General features: G+C 29.1%; 1 protein-coding gene across 2 annotated transcripts; it reads left to right on the top strand.

The window, feature by feature from the left end:
- The first annotated feature begins 14,517 nt into the window (after positions 1–14,517).
- LOC120092886 (probable trehalase) lies at positions 14,518–18,959 on the top strand. Of its 2 annotated transcripts, XM_039051130.1 has the most exons (12): positions 14,518–15,371; positions 15,655–15,774; positions 15,866–15,981; positions 16,065–16,171; positions 16,260–16,369; positions 16,483–16,555; positions 16,639–16,803; positions 16,893–16,980; positions 17,091–17,190; positions 17,282–17,495; positions 17,587–17,687; positions 18,599–18,959. In XM_039051130.1, the coding sequence occupies exons 1-11, from the start codon at positions 14,746–14,748 to the stop codon at positions 17,680–17,682; spliced, it is 1,815 nt and encodes a 604-aa protein (XP_038907058.1). In that variant the 5' UTR covers positions 14,518–14,745; the 3' UTR covers positions 17,683–17,687; positions 18,599–18,959. The 2 variants fall into 2 exon arrangements, with proteins under 2 accessions (XP_038907058.1, XP_038907056.1); XM_039051128.1 differs by lacking the exon at positions 18,599–18,959 and having other exon boundaries at positions 14,519–15,371; positions 17,587–18,025.
- The last annotated feature ends 5,845 nt before the right edge of the window (positions 18,960–24,804 follow it).

Genomic DNA, 24,804 nt, shown 5'->3' with positions numbered 1-24,804 from the left:
TTTTCATATATTTTTTTTTAATTTTTGGCCTATTTCATTTGGTCAAAATTCAACCACAACAACAAGTTTCTTCTCCACACATATTTGCTAGATATTAAAGCCCCCTGCAGCTGTTTTCTTGTTGGCCAAAATTTCTTTTCTTTCAACTACATTTCATTGGAGAAAAAGGATTGATGTTGTTGATACCAAAATTTACACCAATAGTAAATTTATATTTTGAGGAGAATAACTGGATATCCTACAAGAAAAGTGAGTAAAGCCAACACCGGTGTGGTGTTGAGCCAAATCCACCCTGACGCTCAAGTTAGAATCGGGTTTGAATTTGAGTCAACAGGTAACAATTAGCATAGGTTGAAAAGCATACATTTCTTTGGCGATACCACTTGAATTATATAGGTCGTCCATGTAATAACCGAACATAGCTTGTCTCTTCAGCTTCCAGGCCATCATGAATCATTATTTTATCCCTTTTCTAGCTTATCCCTTAGGCTTGAAGTTCGTAACAGCTCGGATAACGATGGTTCGGGTGAAAAATGGATAAAATAATGATTAATGATGGCTTGGAAGCTGAAGAGACAAGCTATGTTCGGTTATTGCATGGACGACCTATATAATTCAATTGGTATCGTCAAAGAAATGTATGCTTTTCAACCTATGCTAATTGTTACTAGTTGACTCAAATTCAAACCCGACTCTAACTTGAACCTCGGAGTAGATTTGGCTTAACACCACATCGGTGTTAGCTTTACTCACTTTTCTTGCAGGATATTCAGTTATTCTCCTCCAAATACAATTTACCGTTTGTACAAATTTCGATATTCACAGATATATTTTGACAGTTATTCTCCTCTAAATACAAATTTACCGTTTGTACAAGTCTTTGTTTGTTTACTCTAGACATAGGGCAAAACTTATAGGGCCTTAGATTGTGTTCTTATTTAACTAAATTTTTATTAACCAAGATATATAGGTCTAATGGCTTAGACTCCTAAAGATACTTCATAGAAGATCGAATAAGTGTTGAATAAGGTTCACCATACTAGAGTTTGCAACAAAGTTGCAATTGCATGAAAGGTGACATTCTCCAGCCGAAGGATATGTGCATATTTGAGTCACACCCTATTATCATTCTCATTTTTATCTATTTTTCACTGAAACCACCATCTCCCAACAATTTATTTTCCCGTTACATTGCATTTGCATTCATGAGAAAAGTCTTGTTCAGTTTAGAGTTTTATTACTTCGATTTTCTTGGATTTGATGTCTGGAGTACTTCCTATATTACTTGTTGACATTATGCACTTGCTTTGGAGGTTAAATACCATTTATTTTCAATAGGGTTACACATCACAAGTCTACTTGGTCATGCTCGTCGACTTCTATGTGAGCTTCTAAATTGTGATTGTGGTAGTAATAAAATATTTCTTTGCACTTGTGCATTGCCACCCAAATGGGTTGAAGTAACTATGCTCGTGCATAAAATGAAATAACTTTTTACTTCTTATATCATCAATATTTTACCAAAGAATAAAAATAGGCAAAATAAAAGCCATAGAGTCCATTGAAGGGTGCCGAGTTGGATACAGTGTAGATTATGTGTCGATGAGGCATTGGATATAGCCGCAAGTTGAATCTAACATGTCATTAGACAGTTAGAACCATAGGCACCGAAACTCTCTGTAGGAAAATCTACTACCTAATTCTTTGTGTGTCCACACAATTTTTCATAACAAAAGATTTTTTTTTTCTTGAGTATGTAACCCTAAAGTCAATTGGTTTTGCAGGATTTGAATTTATCAATTTAGAATGCAAAAGTATACTTAAATTTTATCATTTGTTCCAAAAATATCAATTTTTATTAAGTTACAATATCACTGTTGACATTTTATAAGTGTTTTAAATTATCTTTAAAGTAAAAACTCTTTAAAATTTTGGACAGAAATTGAAAATTAGAATGATGGATAGTGATCTCTAATATGTGGCAACTGACAATCTAATTTTTGTTTTGGGTTACAACACCACACAATTCATGTGGCATCTAACTTTTGTTCTGAATTACAACACGATACAATTCTAGGTCAAATTTTTATTAAAAATTCTAAGGTGACATCTAGAGAAATGAGTGAAACTGTTTAGTCATGAAGTTCACAATGTAAGGAGTTAATCGGTCATGGAATTGATGTTAACAAATCGTGGGACTCACAATAAATTTAGAATTTCTTAGTCTAAATAAGGAGTGAAGTTATACCCTACTCGACTCTTCCCCTAGATAATCTCTTAAGAATTTCTACTCCAACAATAGTTTAGAACATTGTAATTTTTATAAGGATAAAAGTATTATTTAAATAAAAAATGAAGTTCAAAGTTTTTTTTTCTCTCTTCATGTAAATTAACTCTTTTTTTCCTTTTTATCCTTCATCTTTTTTGGGGAAAAAATCCAGTTTTTTGCCCTTAAATCTATCATATTTCATCAATTTTATTTTAAAACTTTCAACTTCATCAAATTGCACCTGAAACTAAGTTAAAGGTTATCATATCTAAAATCTATTCAATTTTTACTTATATACCCATTAATTCTTAAAAAAAAAAAAAAAGTAATAACAAAAATTAGTTAATAAACTTACTGATTTCAATAATATACAAAATTTCAACCATAAATAACTCTATCAAAACTCACAAATTTAGCAAAAGAAAAAAAAAAAGTTATGATTCAATTTTCTTTTAATCTTATCTATTTTCTATCATTCACATCTTTTATAATTAAATGATAGCATATATGAACCTTTTTATAATAAATTTTCATGAAAACTTATCCGGATGGAAATTTCAACACTTTTTTAAGGTCAAGTCAAATATTATACAACATTTGGTTAAGTTCATAGTGCATTTGATGAGATTAAAAGGCTAGAAAATAAATTGATAAAATATTTTGATTTTCTATTTTTCATTTAATAAAATTAATAGTTGATTATTCATTATTATATATGGTTGATGAGTTGGGATAGACTTGACGAAAGTTTTTTTATATATATATATATAATAGAAATAAACCTCAAATATTTCACATCTCATAACTAGCCTTGTGTTTCTCAAATTCTTTGAAATAGATTTTCTCAATCCTTCTCGACCAACGCTAACATCGAGATTTGAATAAAAAAAAAACTTTTTCATCTTATATCAAACTATTGATTCTTTTAAACTTCTAGGTGAAAATTTACTTGGGATGAACACTAAGATCCATATAATTTTTTTTTCAAATATTATGCAATTTTTCCAAATCTTATACCAACTCTTATGTCCTTTCAAATTTTCTCTTGTAATTTTTTCCAAATCTTATACCAAGTCTTATGTAATATTGAAAATCTTATGCCCAATTTAAGTTTCCATGAATTTCCAAATTGATTTATTGAATGTCTAAAAGAATTTACTGATTATCTTTTCAAATTTTCAGTAATCTTGGTTGTGTACTTTTAAAATTTTGAAAAGAATCATAAAGATTAAGTAAGATTTAGGTTAATAATGTGGATCTCGGTTCTCATCCTTGTTGAGATTCCATAAAAAAAGCTCAAAAGAATCTATAATTTGGATATAAGACGAAAAAATTTACTTTTTTAATATAAATCTTGATGGTCAATCTCGAACAAGAAGGATCGAAAAAAATATTTAAATGGATTTTAAGAAAGAATGATAATGGTAAAACGAGACACTTTAAAAGAGGATTATTTTTTTTTTATTAATTCGTAATAATATTTGTCCTTTCAAAGAAAAGGTTCAATTTTTTTCAAAACGGACAATTTTAAAGGAATATATAAAATGAAACCCTTTCTTCTTCACACACATTTGATAGAAATTAAATCCCCTGGTCCCCTTCCTCCTCCATGTATATTGTCCTACATTGAAAAAGATTCTATGTAAGCTTTTAAATTGTGGTTGCATGCTCACATTACCATTGTTGATTGTTGATCAAATAGGTTGTGTAAAAAAAAAAAAAACTCTACTCTTCAACCTTTTAATTACCAAAACTTTTTTAGTGCTACATTACTCTTCTTAATTTGGGATTCCAGTTTTGAAGAGATAACTTCTATATCATTATTGATTTTTTTTAGTACAATAACTACGGTGATGGAGGTCGAACCTTCAACCTCTAAAATATGAGAGTTTTCTAAGTTTAAATTACAACTGAAATTGAAATGCTAAGGTCATCGAGAATTCAAGTATTGTATACGTCATTAGTCCGATCGTTAATTGATATAATATATATAATACATTTATAAGTTAAAGCGAGTATAACTCAACTGACATATGAGTATTAGTAAATCATGAGGCTAGTGGTTCGAATACCCCTCCCTAACGATATATATGTATACACACACATAACAAATTTACAATTCAATTTTTGTTCTTTCTTTCATACGAAGAATCTCTATTAAGCCACTTCACTATAAAAATATTTATCCAATATTGATTGATTTTTTTTTTTTTTTAAAAAAAACATGATTCTACCATTATTGTAACTTATCCTATATTTTATTATTTTAGGAGTTATTTTTAGATATAGAAAAATGAATCAAAATATTTATAAATAATAGCAAAATATCACATTCTATTTGTGATAGACAGTGATAGACTACTATCTATGTCATAAGAGACATAAATAGTAGTCTATCGCTGTCTATCACATATAGATTGTGATGCTTTGTTATTATTTATAAATATTTTTAGCAGATTTGTCATTTAAAATAATTTTCCATTTTATTATTATTATTATTAATTAACTTTTCTTAATCATAAATTTTCAGTTTTGTCTCTATAATTTTATTTCAACCCCAAGACTCTATATATATGTATATATAAATTTATGATAACCATGTAATATTTGAACTTAAACTTCATTTTCAAAATTCAAGCTATGTTTTTTTTAAAAAAGAAAAATTAATGTTAAATTTTATTTAACATTAATTTAAAGGATATTCCGAACGTGTAATTTGATAAAATTAAAAGTTTAGAAAATAAATTGATAAAATATTTTGATTTAATAAAATTTAATAGTTGATTATTCATTATTATATATTGTTGATCAATTGTTTTTCTTAACGGATATTTTGGGTAAAGAATGAAATAGTAAGAAGTAAGGATTTATGAAATCTATAGAGTATTGAACTTCTGAGACATAATGTAAGGAGTTGATAAAATATAAAATCCCCTGGTCCCCTTCATCTACCATATATGACACATGAAAAATGCATTCCAAGGATCTTTTTCTTTCCTTTTTTTTTTTTGGCCAAAATTTGTTTTATTTCAACTACATTTCATTGGAGTAGAAAGCTTGGTATACTTGACATTTTAGATTTTTCTATGTGAACAATATCAAAGAAGTGATAGAAAGATTCCAATTCTATGATGCATATTGGGTAGTACCTATCTCCGTATATCCCACTAAATTGTAAATTAAAATTTGTCATATGACAAATTCTTCTCGTTTCTTTTATGAAATAATTTAATTGTTTTTTTTATGTGAGTAATGAGAAGGGGTGCATAAAGATTGATGCATCCAGTATTACCCTTTAACTTTTTAGTCGAAAATAATCCATTGAACAATATATAAACGAGAATAAATACAAGTTTAGTAATTATATTAGTTTATATGATAAATTACACAAACCACATGTTTTTTTGGTATATTAACCAACAAAGCAAGTTAGGTGGAATAGCACATGGGGCTCTTATCGTCCATGAAAATTTTTGAGAATGACTCGAGCTTTTGGCCAATATTAAAAAAAAAGTTGTCCTAAATTGAAAGATTTTGATTTGTGAGGAGATTTTTTTTATCAGTACTTCTATGTAAGCTTTTAAATTGTGGTTGTGAGGTGGTAGAATCTTTCTCTACATACACACATTCCCATTTGTTGATTGTTGATCAAGTAGGTTGCGTAAAAATTTATTAACTTTTATATACTTTACATTTCAACTTTTTACTTGCCAAAACTTTTTTAATGCTATATTATAATTTTTTATTTGGAATTTCGGTTTGGAAGAAACAACTTCTATATCGTTATTAATTTTGCTTAGTGCAATAATTGTGAAGATGGAGATCGAACCTCTCCGACCATTAGAAAGGAGAGTTTGATTAAAACGAACATAGTTGAATTGACATAGATGAACTTGTGACCAAAATTTAATGTGTGTTTCAAATCTTTATATTTCTATTGTATTGGAAAAAAAATAATTTGGGTTAGGATCCCAAATCTACGCCTCATTATTCTTTATTTTTATTTCTCGATAAAGCTCAAATTTATCTAAGTTAAAATTACAATTAAAATTAAAATGTTAAGATTGTTAATTAATACAATATATAACAAATTTATAAATCGAAGCGAACATAGTTCAATTTGGCATATGAGTGTCAGTAACATAGAGTCAAATTTATAATTCAAATTTTGTTCTTCCTTCTCACAAAAAATCTCTACTAGCCACTTCAATGATAAAAATATTTCATAAAAAAATTATTTATCTATTTATCTTTTTTTGTAGTTATTGATTGTTTAAAATTTTTGAAAGCATGTTCCCTATTATCGTATATCATAATTTAACCTATGTTTTATAATATTAGTCATGATAATTTAGATAAATCATAATTTTTATCTTTAAGAAAACAAATGAAATAGGAAGATTTGGATCTTCGATTTTGAAAAACAAATTACATGTTAATATTCGATTTTAGCTTCCCTTCTATGTAATTGTTAATAAAGTTGATGTAAGTTTAATGAATTTTCAAATGCTTACGATTGAAATAAAGTTGTTATTTTCAATCTTATCTTCACTTTCAAGACATTATATTATCAAGCAATTTTGAAATGAGAAGTACAGTACCAAGACATTTGATTCATTGTTCCTATTAGGGTTGATAATGGATCGGGACGAGACAAGGGAGGGTTCCCCGTCCCCATCTCCGTCGGGGAAATGGGTCTCCGCGGGGATCCATTTCCCGTTTTCCTTTTTGTTTTTCATGGATACTTTTTTTTTTTTTTTTAATTTTCTTTTCCTAAAATTCTCTTAAGTTGGGCTTAAATTAGACTAAGTTNATATTTAAAAATCTAATCAGGGCGGGGATACCCTCCCCATCTCCGCTTTGTCCTCGGTAAACAATCTAAAAATAGAAATTTGAAACAAGTTATTCAATTAAAACGAAATTCTATTTTATGTTTTCAAATATATGTATGGTTGAATATTCAGAAATCAAATACACAATATATTTATAAACCATAAACTAATTTTAGTTAGTAAGTATTAGGTTGAAAATCAAGTATAGTATTGTTAATTAATTTATGAACTTCTTAATGTTAAAACTTTTATGTAATTATTATTTTGTAATATTATATAATTTCTAATGTAATATATAATATATTTAATTCTAAAAAAAAAATTGAATTTATAACCTGAAATATTATATTTGTTAATGTTTTTATTTTTAATATAATTATGTATTTTTTTTAAATTCAAAATTTGAGTACACTTAATACATAAACAACATTGTTTTCGAGAGTTGTACTATTTAGTTTAGAGAATCGAAAAACAGTTTTCGAAAACATAATTTAAACCATATACGTGTATTCGCCGAACTCGATAAATTCGAAAACATAAAATTAATTATGAATTGCATATCAAACAAACACCAAAATTTTCAATATTAAAGCAATTTTGTGTGACTTATTTGATTTTTGTTAATTAAAACAAAACAGTGTGTAATAGCACAAAATAAAAGGCAAATGTATAATACATAATATTTGATTTTATGTCTAATATGTATTCATAGCTGTTTTTATTATGAAATAGATTAAGGACCTATTAAAATTAAATTGAACTTTAAAAATTTAAGCAAAATGTCAATTTATACATCTAAATTTTAGATGTTGTATTAATTTAAAGCATAAATTGATAATTGTATCAATTTAAACTTTGAACTTTTAAAAGTGTATCAATTTAAACCCCGAACTTTCAAAATTGTATCAATTTAAATCCTTCATTATGTTTTATTTGGATACACTTAATGAAAGTTCAAGATTTAAATTGATTCAATTATTAGTTTAGGGTTTAAAATAAATTGATACAGTTCCAAAAGTTTAGGGTTTAAATTGATACAACCTCAAAATTTAGGGTTTAAATGGATACAATTCTTAGTTTAAGGTTTAAAATGATATAACCTCAACAGTTTAGGGTTTAAATTGATAACATTTTTTGTTTAGATTTTAAATTGATGCAATCCTAAATTTATGACTATAAATTGATATTTGTCCTAAAAATTTTATTAAACAGTTTACAATTTAGAGACCTAAAATTTTCAAATGAACATAGTTAAATTGGTTAACCATACTCTTAAACGGGAAGTAATAGATTCAAATTCTTTTATCTCCACGTGTTTTAAACTCAAATATTTTTTTTTCTTTAAATAATAGTAGAAATATAATAGTTTTTTTAAAAATATACTTTAAATAATAGTATAAGTATAATAGTTAATGCGAAATCTGAAAAGGTTAAAATTAATTTAACAGGATTAACTTTTAATTTTTGTGATTTAAAATATATAAAGTTTATAGATTAAAATATCAACATAAAGAAGCTATTGATTAATACATTACATTCTTAGTTGAATTTCTACCTAAAATTAATGTCGCTAAACTCAAAAAAATAACCAAATAAAAAATAAGAAATAAAAATCTATAAATTGAAGGGTAATTATTTTATATAAAAATGCTAAAAATATTTTTAAATACAACAGAAATATTGTGTGACAGCTTCTTCTTCTAGTTTGGAAGAAGTTTTTTTTTTAGGTATTTGTTTATTTTGCCAATTGGGTCTTTTTTTTTTTTTTTTTTTCCTGTTGTGACAAAGGAGGTTGGTGTATGTTATTTGGGATAGAGTTGACATGCAGAAGTAATTAGGATCTTAAGTACTCTAACTATATTAATTTTAGATCTAAAACATGTAAGTCATAAAAATAGAAAATAGGGTTTTATGAGTACAACCTTTGTAGAACTCCAATTTGCTTCAATCTTCGGTTCAAATCTTCTCACCAACACCTTGTACACTACTACAAGTATCTTTCCTACTGTTTTTTTACCTTAGATTAGATTGTGGGATCTAAAATGAGAGTCAATTTGAGAAAATTTGTTTTGAGGATTTGAGTTGGTGTGAAGGACTTGAGAGAGAATAGTTCTCTCATAACAATTTTGAAATTACATCATCCTCTTCAATCAATTTCTCCTTCTCTTTTTATCGAAATGAAACATGCAATCCATATTACATCAAATATTGAAACCAACTCAATATGTTATTAGTGGAATCAAGGTAGAAGGGTTAGTGGAGAAGGTTTTCTCAAATTTCAAATTAAAATGAATTTTGAATTTGAATTTCTAAAAAACCAAATTTTTTATTTTAAAAGAAATAAATCCAATTAATTAATTTTAATTAATAAAAATAATTTAATATCAAATATTAAATTATTAAACCACCAATTCTTAATATGAATCTTTATTCATATATAATATTTAATTCATATTTAAATATTTTTCAATACTCCAATTTTGTTTAATTTGATAGTTAAATATTTAATTATATCGCATATAATTAATAATTCCTGTAATTCAAATCTGAACATTTGAAATTCTTTCATCACACTATTATAAGGTTTAGTCTGTTTATGGGTTAGTAGGGGACCTAATGGACCTACAGATAGCTCCTATTTGAGATTAATTGGTTAAACCCTTTTAACCAAATTAACCAACATTCATTAACTACCAGGTCACTCCACTAAAACTCAATAGTTGCACTATCCTTACTGTAGATATATTTCTGTCCACTTGATTTGACCACGATCAATAAGTTGATCATTCACAGGTTGTTCTTATTTACAGCTGGGTTGAAATTACCGTTTTACTCATGTAATACATCTTGCTCCTTAAGCCTTAACTGATCCACTAATGAATAATTGGTTTATGGTCCTACCAATAAACTGAGTCTTTCTCATCATAGAGAGTGTGAGGCCCCTTGTTCAAGACTAGGAGTCAATACTTATGGGAACAACTAATCTACTATTTTTAAAACGGGTAGGAGTGAATTCTATCTTGCAAGACTATGTCCCCAACTATCTACCCGGTCTTACACCTAAAACAGGAGGCTTATTAAGCGACGATGTTGAACCACTCTCACCATTGCATATTAAAGGATAATCCTGAATAAACAGGAGTTCATAGTTAGCTCAAGATTGAGATCGAGTTACCTTAACTCATCAAATAGAAATATTCAGTTTTAACAGTAAACGATATTATAAAGAAAAGTGACCATTTCGTGGTCTGGTCTTATGCAAATATCTTTTGCATAGGATGCCCCCAGTCGTATGTCTCTACATGAATAATTTTGGGATCACATCGTTTGTATCAAATACAAAGCGGGCTACATTCATAGTATTTTCAGGGTAAAGTACCCAATCTTATCCTTATACTTATAAACCGTTTTGGCTATATACTCAAACCTGATTCTTTTTTATGTCTCCACATAAAGTTCAAGTATTCATGCTATAGCCAGAGGTTCGTTAGTTTATTGGATTTAGGCTCTTACTAAAACAAAATGAGTAATTTATACATTCAATAACAACTTTATTGCAAATAGAATATGTCTAATTTTTACAAATTGTGAGTTTTAGGACATACAACCCGACAATTTAGTTGTTTCTTAATGCAATGTTTATGATTCTTAAAAAAAAAAAAAAAAACCATTATTGTTGTTGTATAATAGGTCCAATCAACTCATTAAATTTAATATCGTACTTTATGTATTGACAATACGTGGGGTGGAGGAATCAAACCTCTCACTTTGAGATTGATAGTACATGTATTATGTGTTTGATGGACACCATCACGCAACAGAAGAAATCAGGATCCATAAGCACTCTAATTCATTAATTTTGGTTGAAAATAAACATGCTAAAAAAGAGTATAATGGGTTTCATGAACATACCTTGGCCGAACCAACAAAATCTCCATTTCCAGCTGCAAAATCCTCCGAATCCTTGTGTAGACCACCACAAGATCTTCCCTACTATCCTCTTGGTGCTCTAGATTGAGTTGTGAGACTCAAAATAAGCTGGAATCAAAGGGAATATGGAGAAAACTCATTGGACAGAACCCATTGAAGAACCCCTCCTTCATTCGAATTTTTCAGCAAAAATTCAGTCGGTTCTCCTTCCTTTCTTCACTCCAATCTCTTCAATATATTGCAGACTATCATGCAAAGAGAAGTGCTGCATGAGATGCAGCTCATGCTTGGAGTAAATCAAGGAAGAGTTGGTGGGTTCTTTGTAAGCAACTTGAAAATGAACTTGAAAAACCCACTTTCAAATTTTATGTAATTTTTCCATTTTCCAAAAATCCAAAATTGATTTTAAAATAATATTTTATTTCTAAAATAAATATTTATTAATTTTACAAATTAATTTCAAAAATTAATTTTCTAATAAAATTAATAAATAATTATTTAAACAATTTAATAATTCTAATTAATTTAATATCTAATATTGAATTAATTTTTTACACAAATTCATCTTCATATATTGAAATCATATTTAAATATATTTTCTCCAATTCTGTTTGATTCTAATTTGAACATTTCAAATTAACTTATCACACTAGCTAATCCATTTTCGAGCTAGTAGGGGGACCTCATGGACCTACAGATCATGGACTCCAACGATCCGAGATTAATCGACTAAACTTATTAGACCGATCTAACCCCATTCGTTAACTAATGGGTCACTCCACTAAAGCCCATAGTTGAACTCCCCTAGATATATCTCGATATAACCATGATTAGTAAGTTAACCCTTCACAGGTTGTTCGCAATAACGGTTGGGTCAAATATCCGTTTTACCCCCGAAATTACCTCTTGTTCCTTAAGTCCCCACTGATCCCCTAATGAACAATTGTTTTGTGATCCAATCACAAAACTGAGTCCCTCTCATGTCAAATGAGAGGGCAGGATCCCTTGTTCAAGTCCCATAATCAGCACTTAAGGGAACAACCTCTCTACTATCCCTAAAGTGGGTAGAAATGAATTCTCTCTTGCACCCTATATCCCCAGCTATCTATCCAGTCTCACCCCCTGAAATGATAGTCATATTGAGCCGTCGTTGTTGAACCAACCCTCACCTATGCAAATCTAAGGGTAATCCCAGATAAACAGAAGTTCATAGTTAGCTCAGGATTAAGGTCAAGTTATCTAGGTCATCGCTTTGAAATAGTCAGTCTTAAACAGTAAACAGTGTTATAAAGTAAGAGTGACTCATTTCGTGGTCCAATATTGTACAAACTCTTTTGCACAAGGACACCCTCACTTCTTATGTCCAACATGAACGAATTAGAATCACTTCATTTGTAGCACTTTACCACTCCTTGTAACAACTACAGAGCAAGCCATATCCAATAGTGTTACTAGAATAAGATACCCAACCTTATCCATGTACTATAGATCATTTTGACTATTTACTCGAACCCGATCCACCTTTATGTCTCCACATAAAGTTCAAGTACTCATCCAATAGTCAAGAGACTTTTAGATTTATTGGATTTCTATTCAAATAATAGATCTATTCAATAACAACTTTATTGAATTTTTAGAATAAGTTCTATTGTTTACCTATCACGAGTTTTAGGACATAAAACCCAACACTATGCTCATTCTAACTTTGAGGTTAATTTTTTTTTAAAAAAATATGGCCAAATTTAAAAAAACTAAATGTATAACATATTTAACATTTAAAAAAAAAAAAAAAACAATAGATGTATCAAATCTAAAATTGAATTTTATTTATATTAAGACACTAAAGTTTTAAATTTGTACATCATAGATTCATAAATTTTAAAAACTATAGAACACACGGAGGACTTATGTTTAGTAAAATTTCAACTATCTATTACACACTAAATTTAAAGTTTATAGTATTAAAAATAATTTAACATCCACAACAAAATGTATATATACCTTTTTCTTAATTTTAAAAATTTTGCTTACATTGTGAAAAATGGTTTTCTTTTCCTTTTTTATTCTTCTTCTTTTTTTTTTTTTTTTTTAAGATAGAGAACAAAATATGGAAATACATAGGCAAAGTAATGATTGTAAGTTTACATTTTCTAAAAAAGAAATTAAATGAAAAAATAAAAGATTAACTATGAAACCAGTCTATATATATAAAATGGTAAAAAAAAAATCATGCTGACCACAACTAGTCCAAGTTCAAAATCAAAACAAGTTAAGAGAAGATACCAAATTCAAAGTTTAAATTCTATTTTGCTTCTTAGTTTTTCAAATAATAAATTTCATCTTCATCTTTTAAAGTATTGTTTGACTTAAAAATATTAATTATTAATTTAAATGTACTACTATTTTCACTCAATTTTACTGATGTTTTACTTTGGTAATGCATGATTCAACTTTTATGTTTTCTCTTTACTCTAGGAGGTTTGACTTGCTTGTGGCTAAGGATATTATTTTATTATTTTTTTTTTTTTTTTTTTTTTTTTTTTTTTTTTTTTTTTTAATTTATGGTTTTTTGTTTGTCAGAAAAACTAAAAGATGTTTTACTTTGTTCCTATATTTTCCATGTGAAAGTATTTTAGTCTTTATGGTTAACTTAAAAGGAAAATATAACAACAACATTCTACATCTTTTTAGGTTATTCCTATATTTTACTTTGTTATTTCAATTTTTATCAATCTAGTTTGTTAAATATATCAATGGAGTGTGTTCCAATTTTACCAGCCTAGATTTTTAAATCAATTATTGGGTATGCATGTGGGTAGACGTGTGCCGACATAGGATTCATCATGGAAGTTCCCAAATGCTTGTTCAAGCACACTACAATGGCTTTATCGAACACTTCACTATCAAACTAACTTCAAGTTGAAGCAACATTGAACAATGGTCCAAATAAATATTGGAAAGTGCTTCAACCTCTAAAAATAACATGCGTCACTGCGAGATTGCTAGAAATCTATCTAGACCCTTTATGTTTTGTGTGTACATACATACTTATGTATATATATCAAATATATTATTAATATGAATATTCATAATCATGTATATCTACAATCATATCGGTTATAGAAAATATGCATTTAAGTTACAAAAGACGTATATTTCATTCAAAAATTACAAATATCATAACAAGATTCCAAATAAGATAGGTTGAGGACAATAATCAAAAGTGAAAAGAAAATTATATTTATATCACATATCGTTGAATGAAGTAAATAGATGGTATCGAAGTAAATATAAGTTGAAAAAAGAAACCAAACTCCAAATTGAACTCTAAAATGAATAAAATAAAAAAGGTTCCAAAAAGCATCTGAAAATGACTTGAATCCAACCATATCTCATCTGTAAAAAAATTTGCACTTTTTTAGAAGAAGAGAGAGAAGTTTCCAAGAAAAAGTTAAAGAAAATGGCAATTGGGCAAAGACCATTGGACACAAAAATTCAATTCAAACCAAACACACTGTTCTTTCAATTCTCCTCTTCAAACCTTCTCGTTTCCCCATGTTCTTCAACAACAAAACTTCCCCACATCAATCCTAGTCATCACCTTCTTCCTCGCCTCAAATCCCTCTCTCTCTCCTCTGTACCACTTTTCTCTCTCCTACTCCTCACTCCGTCATCACCTCTCTCACCTCCTCCGCGTTTTCTTCCTCCATAAATATGGCTTTCTTTCAACCCCATTTTCCTCCCATTCCCTTTTCTCCATTAACCCTCTTCCATTTATTCCTTATCATGCCATTACTCCGTCCCGCCACCGCCACATTGCCGGAAGTTTTCTCCCCCCGCCTCGTCGATAGGGGCCCTGTGGTTCCGGTCACCAATCTCGTCAAGTTTCTTGAGCGTCTTCAGGTTGTAGCCCTAAACTCGTTTGGGAAATTGGATTTTGATCTTAAATACTATGTCGATTTGTCTCTGAAATTCGATTTGGATTCCACCGAAACCGCTTTCGATGCACTTGAACGATCCTCCAATGGCTCTGTCTCCGTTGAGAATTTGAAAACCTTCATTACGGACTATTTCGATAGTGCTGGAACCGACTTGGTTTACTCTGAGCCGGTTGATTTTGTCCCTCAGCCTATTGGGTTTTTGCCCAAAGTTGAGAATTCGGAGGTTAGAGCTTGGGCTTTGGATATTCATAATTTCTGGAAGAATCTTAGCCGAAGAGTTTCCGATGATCTCATTCATCGGCCGGAAACCCACACTCTGTTGCCGTTGCCGGAGCCTGTTGTCGTTCCCGGTTCCAGATTCCGGGAAGTTTACTATTGGGATTCCTATTGGATTATCAGGTACGGCGGCATAATTTAGGGCTCAAATTCTTTTCAAGATTTTTTTACTCTGCAACATTTTAACCCTTTTCTTTGGCTCTATCACCCATTTTGTCATTTTGTGAAAAAACAATGCTTAGCTTGAAAATTTTGATTAAGAGGAAAACTGACAGTAGAATGAAAATGATATATTATAATTTTCTCGAGTTACGACAAACTTGGTGGGGTTGTTCCCTAATTTGTTTTTCTTGGCTCTGTTCTGCTTGATAATGGTTTTTTTTTTCCTTTTTATATTTCTATGCAGAGGTTTGTTAGCTAGTAAAATGTATGATACTGCAAAGGGAATTGTTATTAATCTCATTTCAATGATTGATGAGTTTGGCCATGTTCTGAATGGTGCCAGATCTTATTACACCAACAGAAGGTATACAAATCATATTTTAAACAGCTTTACAATATCTTCATGATTAATGCAGTTTTCAACTCATTGTCAAACTTTGTATTACATTTTGCAGTCAGCCTCCCCTTTTGAGTTCCATGGTTTATGACATATACCTTAGGACAGGGGATTTAGAGTTTGTGAGAAATGCACTCCCAGCTTTAATCAAAGAGCATAAATTTTGGAATTCAGGTATGACGAGACACTGATGTTTCTTACTCGATCGAATATTTGGAATGTAAGTTTGTAATGTAGTCTTTTTCTGTTTGTTTTAGGATTCCATTCAATTACTGTCCGGAATGCTCCTGGTGGAAATGGAAATCATTCTTTGTCTAGGTACTATGCAATGTGGAACGAGCCGAGGCCTGAATCTTCACTGTTGGTGTGTTTTCTTCTTTAATCCCATTTTCCTGCATTTGAAATAATACTATGCAAATCTTGTGTTTGACTCTATGATTTACTATTGACAGGATGAGAAACTTGCCTCAAAGTTTGTTAATAACTATGAAAAACAGCATCTATATCGGGAAATTGCATCGGCAGCCGAATCTGGTTGGGATTTCAGTTCAAGATGGATGAGGTAAAACACATTGTGATCTCAGATCTTAATTATCTGCTGAGTTGAGAGTTTGATTCATTTTTCAAGAATCATAGCAATGAAGTTTTTAATGCTTTTGAGTTTGCTTCTTAAAGGGATTCGACAGACTTATCAACCTTGGCTACAACTTCAATCTTGCCAGTTGATCTCAATGTGTTTATACTCAAGGTATGGCTTGGATGATTTCTTTGAAAATCTCGACGTTTCTTTTTACTGCCATTAGCACAACTGATGTGTATGCTTTGATTCAGATGGAACTTGACATTTCCAATTTGGCAAGAGCTGTTGGAGATTACTGCACGGCAAAGCACTTTTTTGAGGCTTCTCTAGTCAGAAAGAAGACAATCAACTCTATTTTCTGGAATTCAGAGAAGGGACAATGGCTTGATTACTGGCTTGATAATGGCTTATACAAGGTAAGTACCATATACAACACTGAAAAATTCTCAGCTTCTGAATGTTTTCCTTTAGTAGTTATGTTGATAAAAACTTTTGGTGCTTCCAGGGTACTCATACATGGGATGCTCGAAACCAGAACCAGAACGTCTACGCTTCAAACTTCATTCCGTTGTGGATCGAATCGTTCTACTCCGGTTTGTAGCTAATTTCCTCCTGTTCATTAGCCTTGTTTAGCCAAATTTCTCTGGAAGTTTAGATTAGGAATGCTAAGACTAATTGAAATCATTTGTTTTTCTATAAGTAGATAGCAGACAGATGAAGAAAGTCTTAAAAAGTTTACGGAACTCAGGCTTGTTGTGCAATGCTGGGATTGCAACTTCAATGATTAATTCAGGAGAACAATGGTTAGCAGTTCTGAATCTTAGGAACTAGTCTATTTTTTCCTTTTGAATGTCTTTGTTTGATATTCATACTAAAACCTTCTGTCAACAAAAGGGATTTTCCAAACGGTTGGGCGCCAATCCAACACATGATTGTCGAGGGCCTGGCGAGATCCGGATTGAAAGAAGCAAGAGCATTGGCTGAGGACATCGCTGCTAGATGGCTTCAAACGAACTATGTAGCTTACAAGCACACGGGATATATGCATGAGAAATATGATGTCCAAAAGTGTGGTGACTTTGGTGGAGGAGGTGAATATGTCCCTCAGGTATATGAATGAACTTAGTTCAATGAACGTTTTTCATTTTCTTATATCGATGGCTTATCTGATTTAACTTGGTGTTTGTGTTTGAATGTAGACTGGTTTTGGATGGTCCAATGGAGTTGTTTTGGCATTCCTTGAAGAGTTTGGATGGCCAAAAGATCAAAATATAGACTGCCACCTAACTTCTTAAACACGGCAAGATGACTATTCTTCTCTTGCGATTAGAGGATAATATTATTTAGGTTCCTCACTCTTGTACATCTTAAAAGGGATGGCTGTAAATTCTAAGTCATATTTTCTGTTTCTTTTAATTAGTTTTAAACCTCCTTTATGGTTTGCACTTACCATCATCACATCATTCTTGATTAACAGATGATGCAAATCATAAGAGTGTTTAAAGTTAATTTTCAAACAAGGGTATTGTTTATATGATTTTTAATTGGAGGGAGATACTTAGGAAGTAGAAAAATATTAGATCCATATTGTTATATTGATCGAATCAAAATAAATATAAAGCCTTTTTTTCTTTTTAATATTTGCATTAAACATAAAAAATTCAGAAATATTTGCATCCACGACATTGAGTTTAAACAAACTATCTACTATTACCTTTACCAATAAATCACCACTACTAATACCAATATTGTTGGGCTCAAACAATTTTAAATCCCTATTTAATTGAAGTTTCTTGCTGGAAGATAATTTTCTATTCATAGAACATTGGCCTGACTATTAAAAGCAAATGTCTCTTTCAAGTTTTCACAATATTTTGCCCTCAATTCTTAATGAAATTACTAACTTATCGTAAGAAAAATTGCCAGGTTTTCATTTTAAGAGTCCCGAAAATCTGACCAAGAAGGATTAATTTTTTAATTAGGCAGCCCCTTACAAAAATTTCCTCATTTTCAAATAAAATAATAATTTAGAATTTTATTAATATTGTCTAACCACACCAAGAATATTTCCATGTTCTTCTTTCTTCTTTCTTCTAGACCTTTATCAACTTTTTTATTTTTCTTTTTTAGATAGAATAAAGGTCTAAGATAGTGAGCTAAAATTCATCGATTATTATCCATATTTAAAATTTTGTTCACTGTGTTTTTCAGGTTTAACCGAACTGAAATAATGGCATAATCACAATGGTGGAAAGAGCATAGAAAAATCCCGAAGTTATATTGGTTTTTTTCTTTTTTTGATTAGTTTTATTTTTTTATATATATTTTTTAAATTTTTGATAAGAAACTTGAAGTAAAAACTGACAAGCGAAGGGGCGGGGAAGAGATAGTGAAGATAAGTTGGCATCTAGTTTTTCACAATGTTGGACATCTTTATTGTTGCAATTTCATATAGCCCGGGCCTATACAAAAGATAAAATTTCTCAAACCAATTTAACCGAAAGGTATTTTTGAATTCCTCTACCATTTGTCTTTTTAAAAATTCAATGAATAATACAAAAATTAAGAAAAATATTGAGAATAACATTGTAAGAAATAAAGAATATAAAAAAAAATTCCTTTACCAATTCATCTTAAGATTTAGAGGTTTTCAATTGTCACGCTTTTCAAATTCAACTATAATTAATTATTTACGTTTTTTTAATCATTGATGTGGAATATTAAAATTAAATATTAAAGATTATCAAATTTTACACCAATAAAATCGAATATCCAAAATCTACACGTGAATAATAACAAAAAAAAAAAAATCTAAACATATACAATAACAAAATTTTCAAATCTAATTTACAAGTGAACACTCAATTTTTTTTAATGATTTTAATTTAAAATTATGTTGTATAACTCATAACCCATCACTAAAAACGGCAAAAAGAAAAAACAAATGTTTCTCTCCCATGATTTTTTGATTTACATAGTATAGCAGCTTTTACATAGTAATTTAGACTTAAAATACTATTTTAATTGTAAGTTTGTTTGTTTTGTTATCTATTTTTTAAAAATGATTTAAAAATTCAAATTATTGTTTGAAAATTAAAAGAATGAATTTTAAAATTTGTTTGTTGTTTTTGAATTTTCAAAGTTTATTGACCAAATAGACATAGAATTAAAACTTCAGAGACTAAAGTCCCATTTGATAACGATTTCATTTTTTTTTCTATTTTTTGAAATGTTTATGCTTGTTTTCTCTCCGACTTTCTACTATGTTTTTCACCTTTCTTAAAGAAACTTGAATTCTTAGTCAAATTAATTTCTAAAAATGAAAACAAGTGTTTGAAACTTGATGGACTTTTGAAAATATCAGTAAAAAAAAATAACAAAACATAGAAATTTATGTGTGAAAATAGTGCTTATAAGCTTAATTTAAAAAATAAAAAATCAAATGATAATCAAATAAGACCAAAAGATAAGATAATAATGTATTTATAGGAAGAATGAAATAGAGTTTACTTTTTCCTCATTCTTGATCCTAATAAGTTAGGATTATATAAGATAGACAATTGATTAGCTGTCATCTGGATTTATTTGAATTAACTCCACTTTATCTGGCATATTTTCATTATCTTTTCTTAAGTTTGGCCTATTTTGTTAGGTCCAAATTCACCCACAACGACATAGTTTCTTCTTCACACATATTTGCCAGATATTAAAGCCCCTGCCATTGTTTTCTTGCCAAAATTTGTTTTCTTTCAACCATATTTCATTGGAGAAAAATGTTTGATATATTTTGACATTTATGATTTTTTAAGTCGAAAATGACCAATTGAGTTGTATTCAATAATATGTGAACGAAATAAAAGACAACTTTAGTAATTATATTATTTTTACTCTATTATCGTCCATGAAAATTGTTGAGAATGACGGACTTTTGGCCTATAATAAAAAAAAAAGTTATTTCCCACATTGAAAATTTTGATTTAATTTATTTATTAAAATTTTTTATAAGTCTCCTTTATTTGACTTGTTTAGCTCTAGAAACCTAAGTTATTGAATTGTTTTACCGTATTTTTATTTGAATTACGAAGGAATTTCAAGGAAATAGAAATATTTCGAACAAGACCATTGAAAATCCTTATAATTATGGAAATTGATGCAAATTCCAGAATTACAATTTCTAATGTAATTGCATTCCCTAGCAGCTAAGCAGATGGTTAGCATTTTGAGTTCTTGCTACTCTTTAACCAATCCACCCTTATCAAAAGATTTAAGGTGGTAATACTCAACTATCTTTGAAAGAGGAAGTTGGGTTGATTGAGAAAAGTGTTAGAGACATCTCAAGTTGAGTTCTTTGTTGTTGTGTACATAGTCCGGATTGGACTGGGTTGGAAGATTTTTGTGAACCAACCCAAAAATTCGGGTTGGCTAATAATAAACCCTATTAGTTCCTGTCTCTTATACACATCTAGATGTGTATAAGAGACAGCCTGTACATAGTTCGGGTTGGGCAGGGTTGGAAGATTTTTGTGAACCAACCCAAAAATTCGGGTTGGCTAATAATAAACCCTATTAGACATCTAGATGTGTATAAGAGACAGACCTAGACCCAATCCGAATTTAATATTTTTTTAACATTTTTAACCCAACCCAATCCTTGTGTTTGGGTTGGGTAGTCTGGGTTGGTCGAGTTATTGGATTTTTTGAACACCCTAGTTCTCATAATTTTATCGTTTTTAGATCTAAATTCCAGCATTGTTTGTCTCTTGTTTTCATTTTTCTTTTCATCTATCTTATGGTTTTTTGTAGTTATAAGTTTCCTTTAGATTCTAACTTTGTACTTTCATTCCATTAACTAAGTTAATACAAGTCCATCATATTGATATTTTCATTCTCTCGAGTTTTTCTTTTAATATTCTTTTTGTTTTGTTTTTTGTTTTTTTGTTTTTTTTTATTTCATTATGAGCTAAACTCTCATTTATGATTCAAATATGTAAATACCCCAAAGGAGGAGAATAAGCTTTTCATGTGCAAAAAATATCAGTGCTTGTTCTTTACTATTATTGAGTTTATTTGACCATCTAAATTAATATACAAAAATTGAGTTTAATATTGAAAGGATATATAAAACTTGCTTTCATAAAAAGCAATCTAGGAAAATAATTTAAACATAAGTCTTTGTTTGTTTACCCTAGACATAGGGCAAAACCTTTAAGGTCTTAGATTGTGTTCTTATTTAACTAAATTCTCATTAACCAAAAATATAGGTCTAATGGCTTAAACTCCTAAAGATACTTCAGAGAAGATCAAATAAGTGTTGAATAAGGTTCACCATACTAGAGTTTGTGACAAAATTGCAATTGCATGAAAGGTGACATTCTTTAGCCAAAGGGTATGTACATATTTGAGTCACACTCTGTTATCACTCATTTTTATCTATTTTTCACTAAAACCACCATCTCCCAACAATTTTTTCCCGTTACATTGCATGTATATTCATGAGAAAAGCCATTTTTTTGGGTTTGATCTCTGGAGTATCTCTTGTATTACTTGCTGACAGTAGGCGCTTGTTCAGGAGGCTATACCATTTATTTTCAATAGGATTACACATCACAAGTCTACTTGGTCGTGCTCATCAACTTCTATGTGAGCTTTGAAATTGTGATTGTGGTAGTAATAAAATATTTCTTTGCACTTGTGCATTGCCACCCAAATAGGTTGTTGAAGTAACTATGCTCTGCATAAAATAAAATAACCTTTTGCTTCTTTTCTCATCAACATTTTACCAAAGAATAAAAATAGGCAAAATAAAAGCCATGGCCCATCAAAGGGTGCCGAGTTGGATACAGCGTAGATTATGGATCGTTGAGGCAATGAGTATAGCCGTGGGTTGAATCTGACATGCCATTAGACAGTTGGAATCATAGGAACCGTAACTTTCTGTAGGGGAATCCACTACCTAATTCTTTGTGTGTCCACACAATTCCTTGTAACAAAAGATTTTTTTGTTTTTGAAGTATGTAACCTAAAGTCAATTGTATTTGCTGGATTTGAATTTAACAATTTAGAATGCAAAAGTATACTTAAATTGTGTCATTTGTTCCAAATCTATATATATATATTTAAAGTTACAATATCATTGTTGACCTTTTATAAGTGTTTTAAAATTATCTTTAAAGTAAAAACTCTTTAAAATTTTGGATGAAAGTTGAAAATTAGAATAATGTGATAGTGATCTAGAATATGTAGTAACTGACAATCTAATTTTTGTTTTGGGTTACAACACCACACAATTTATGTGGCATCTAACTTTTGTTTTGGGTTACAACACCACACAATTTATGTGGCATCTAACTTTTGTTCTGGGTTACAACACCACACAATTCTAGGTCCAATTTTTATTAGAAGTTCTAAGGTGATGTCTAGAGAAATGAATGAAATTGTTTAGTCATGGAGTTCGCAATGTAAGGAGTTAATCAGTCATGGAATTGATGTTAACAAATCGTGGGACTCATAATAAATTTAGAATTCCTTAGTCTAAATAAGGAGTGAAGTTATACCCTACTCGACTCTTCTCCTAGATAGTCTCTTAAGAGTTTCTACTCCAACAATAGTTTAGAACATTGTAATTTTTTAAAGGATAAAAGTATTATTTAAACAAAAAATAAAGTTCAAAGTTTTTTTTTTTTCTCTTCATGTAAATTAACTCTTTCTTCCTTTATCCTTCTTCATCTTTTTGAAAAAAATTCAAGTTTTTTTACCCTTAAATCTATCATATTTCATCAATTTTATTTTAAAGAACATTGGCCCAAATATGTTTTATTCCAACTATATTTGATTGGAGAAAAAGATTTAGTATATTTTGACATTTAAGATTTCTTTTAGTTGAGCAATATTAAAGAAATGATATAAAGATTCATATTTTAACTTTTTAATTGAGAATAACCAAATCAGCTGTATTGATAAAAGGCAACTTTAGCAATTATATTAATTTGTATGATATATTACACAAACCACATTTTCTTGTGGTATATTTGCCACGAAAGTAAATTGGGTAGAATAGCACCTTGGACTCTTACCGTCCATCAAAGTTGTTGAACTAATGCTTTTCTAAGTTTAAATTACAACTGAAATTGAAATGTTAAGATTGTTAATTGATACAATATATATCACACATTTATAAGTTAAAATGAGTATAACTCAACTAACATAGGAATATTAGTATATTATCCCTTCCCTAACAATATATATAAATGCACCCACATAACAAATTTATAATTCAAATTTTGTTCTTTCTTCACACGAAGAATCTCTATTAGCCACTTCACTATAAAAATATTCCATTAAAGAATATTTATCCAATATTGATTGATTTTTTTTTTTTTAAAAAAACATGATTCAACCATTATCGTAACTTAACCTATATTTTATTATTTTAGGAGTTATTTTCAGATATAGGAAAATGAATCAAAATATTTATAAATAATAGCAAAATATCACATTCTATTTATGATAGACAGTGATAGACTACTATCTATGTCATAAGAGACATAAATAGTAGTCTATCGCTGTCTATCACATATATATTGTGATGCTTTGTTATTATTTATAAATATTTTTAACAGATTTGTCATTTAAAATAATTTTCCATATTTTAACCATGATTTAGATAACTCATGAGTTTAATCTTTTTCTTTTTAATTTTGTGTAAGTAGAATAAGTGGGGTATGAAGATTTGAATCTTTGATTTTGAGAAACGAATTACATATTAATTATCAATTTTAGCCATCCTTGTATATAATTGTTAATAGCGTTGATCTAAGTTTAATAAATTTTCAAATGCTTACAATTGAAACAAAGTTGTTATTTTTCAATATTATCTTCACTTCTAAGACATTATATTATCAAGTAAATTTGAATTATTGAGAAGTAAATATGTTGTTTTTATCTAATATTATATAGAGAATATATCAACACTCAATACTTGAGGTGTCAATTTTTATAGTAAAGAATCATCTTTTCAAAATAATAGATATACATGAAAACAAAAGGCCTTCTCCCCACTTTCTAAGTTAAAAAAGCAACAAAGGCATGTGATTCAACCTTGTTCCTATCCTCAATTTCCATTTTATTATTATTATTATTAATTAACTTTTCTTAATGATAAATTTTCAGTTTTGTCTCTATAATTTTATTTCAACCCTAAAACTCTAAAAGGTATTTATATTTGATAACTACGGAATTTTTGGTGTATGATTTTTGAAACTTAACCTTAAAACATTTTCAAAATTCAACCTATGTTTTTTTTAAAAAGAAAAATTAATGTTAAATTTTATTTTTTATTTTTAATATTTTAAAGTTTAGTAAGAGACAACCATTAAAAGTTCAAAAATTAAATTCTTATTTGATCATTATGTTGTTTT

This window comes from Benincasa hispida, chromosome 12, assembly GCF_009727055.1.
Source record: "Benincasa hispida cultivar B227 chromosome 12, ASM972705v1, whole genome shotgun sequence".
Classification (NCBI taxonomy): domain Eukaryota; kingdom Viridiplantae; phylum Streptophyta; class Magnoliopsida; order Cucurbitales; family Cucurbitaceae; genus Benincasa; species Benincasa hispida.
The sequence above is the reverse complement of the archived record's forward strand: the minus strand, read 5'-3'. Positions and strand labels throughout refer to the sequence as shown.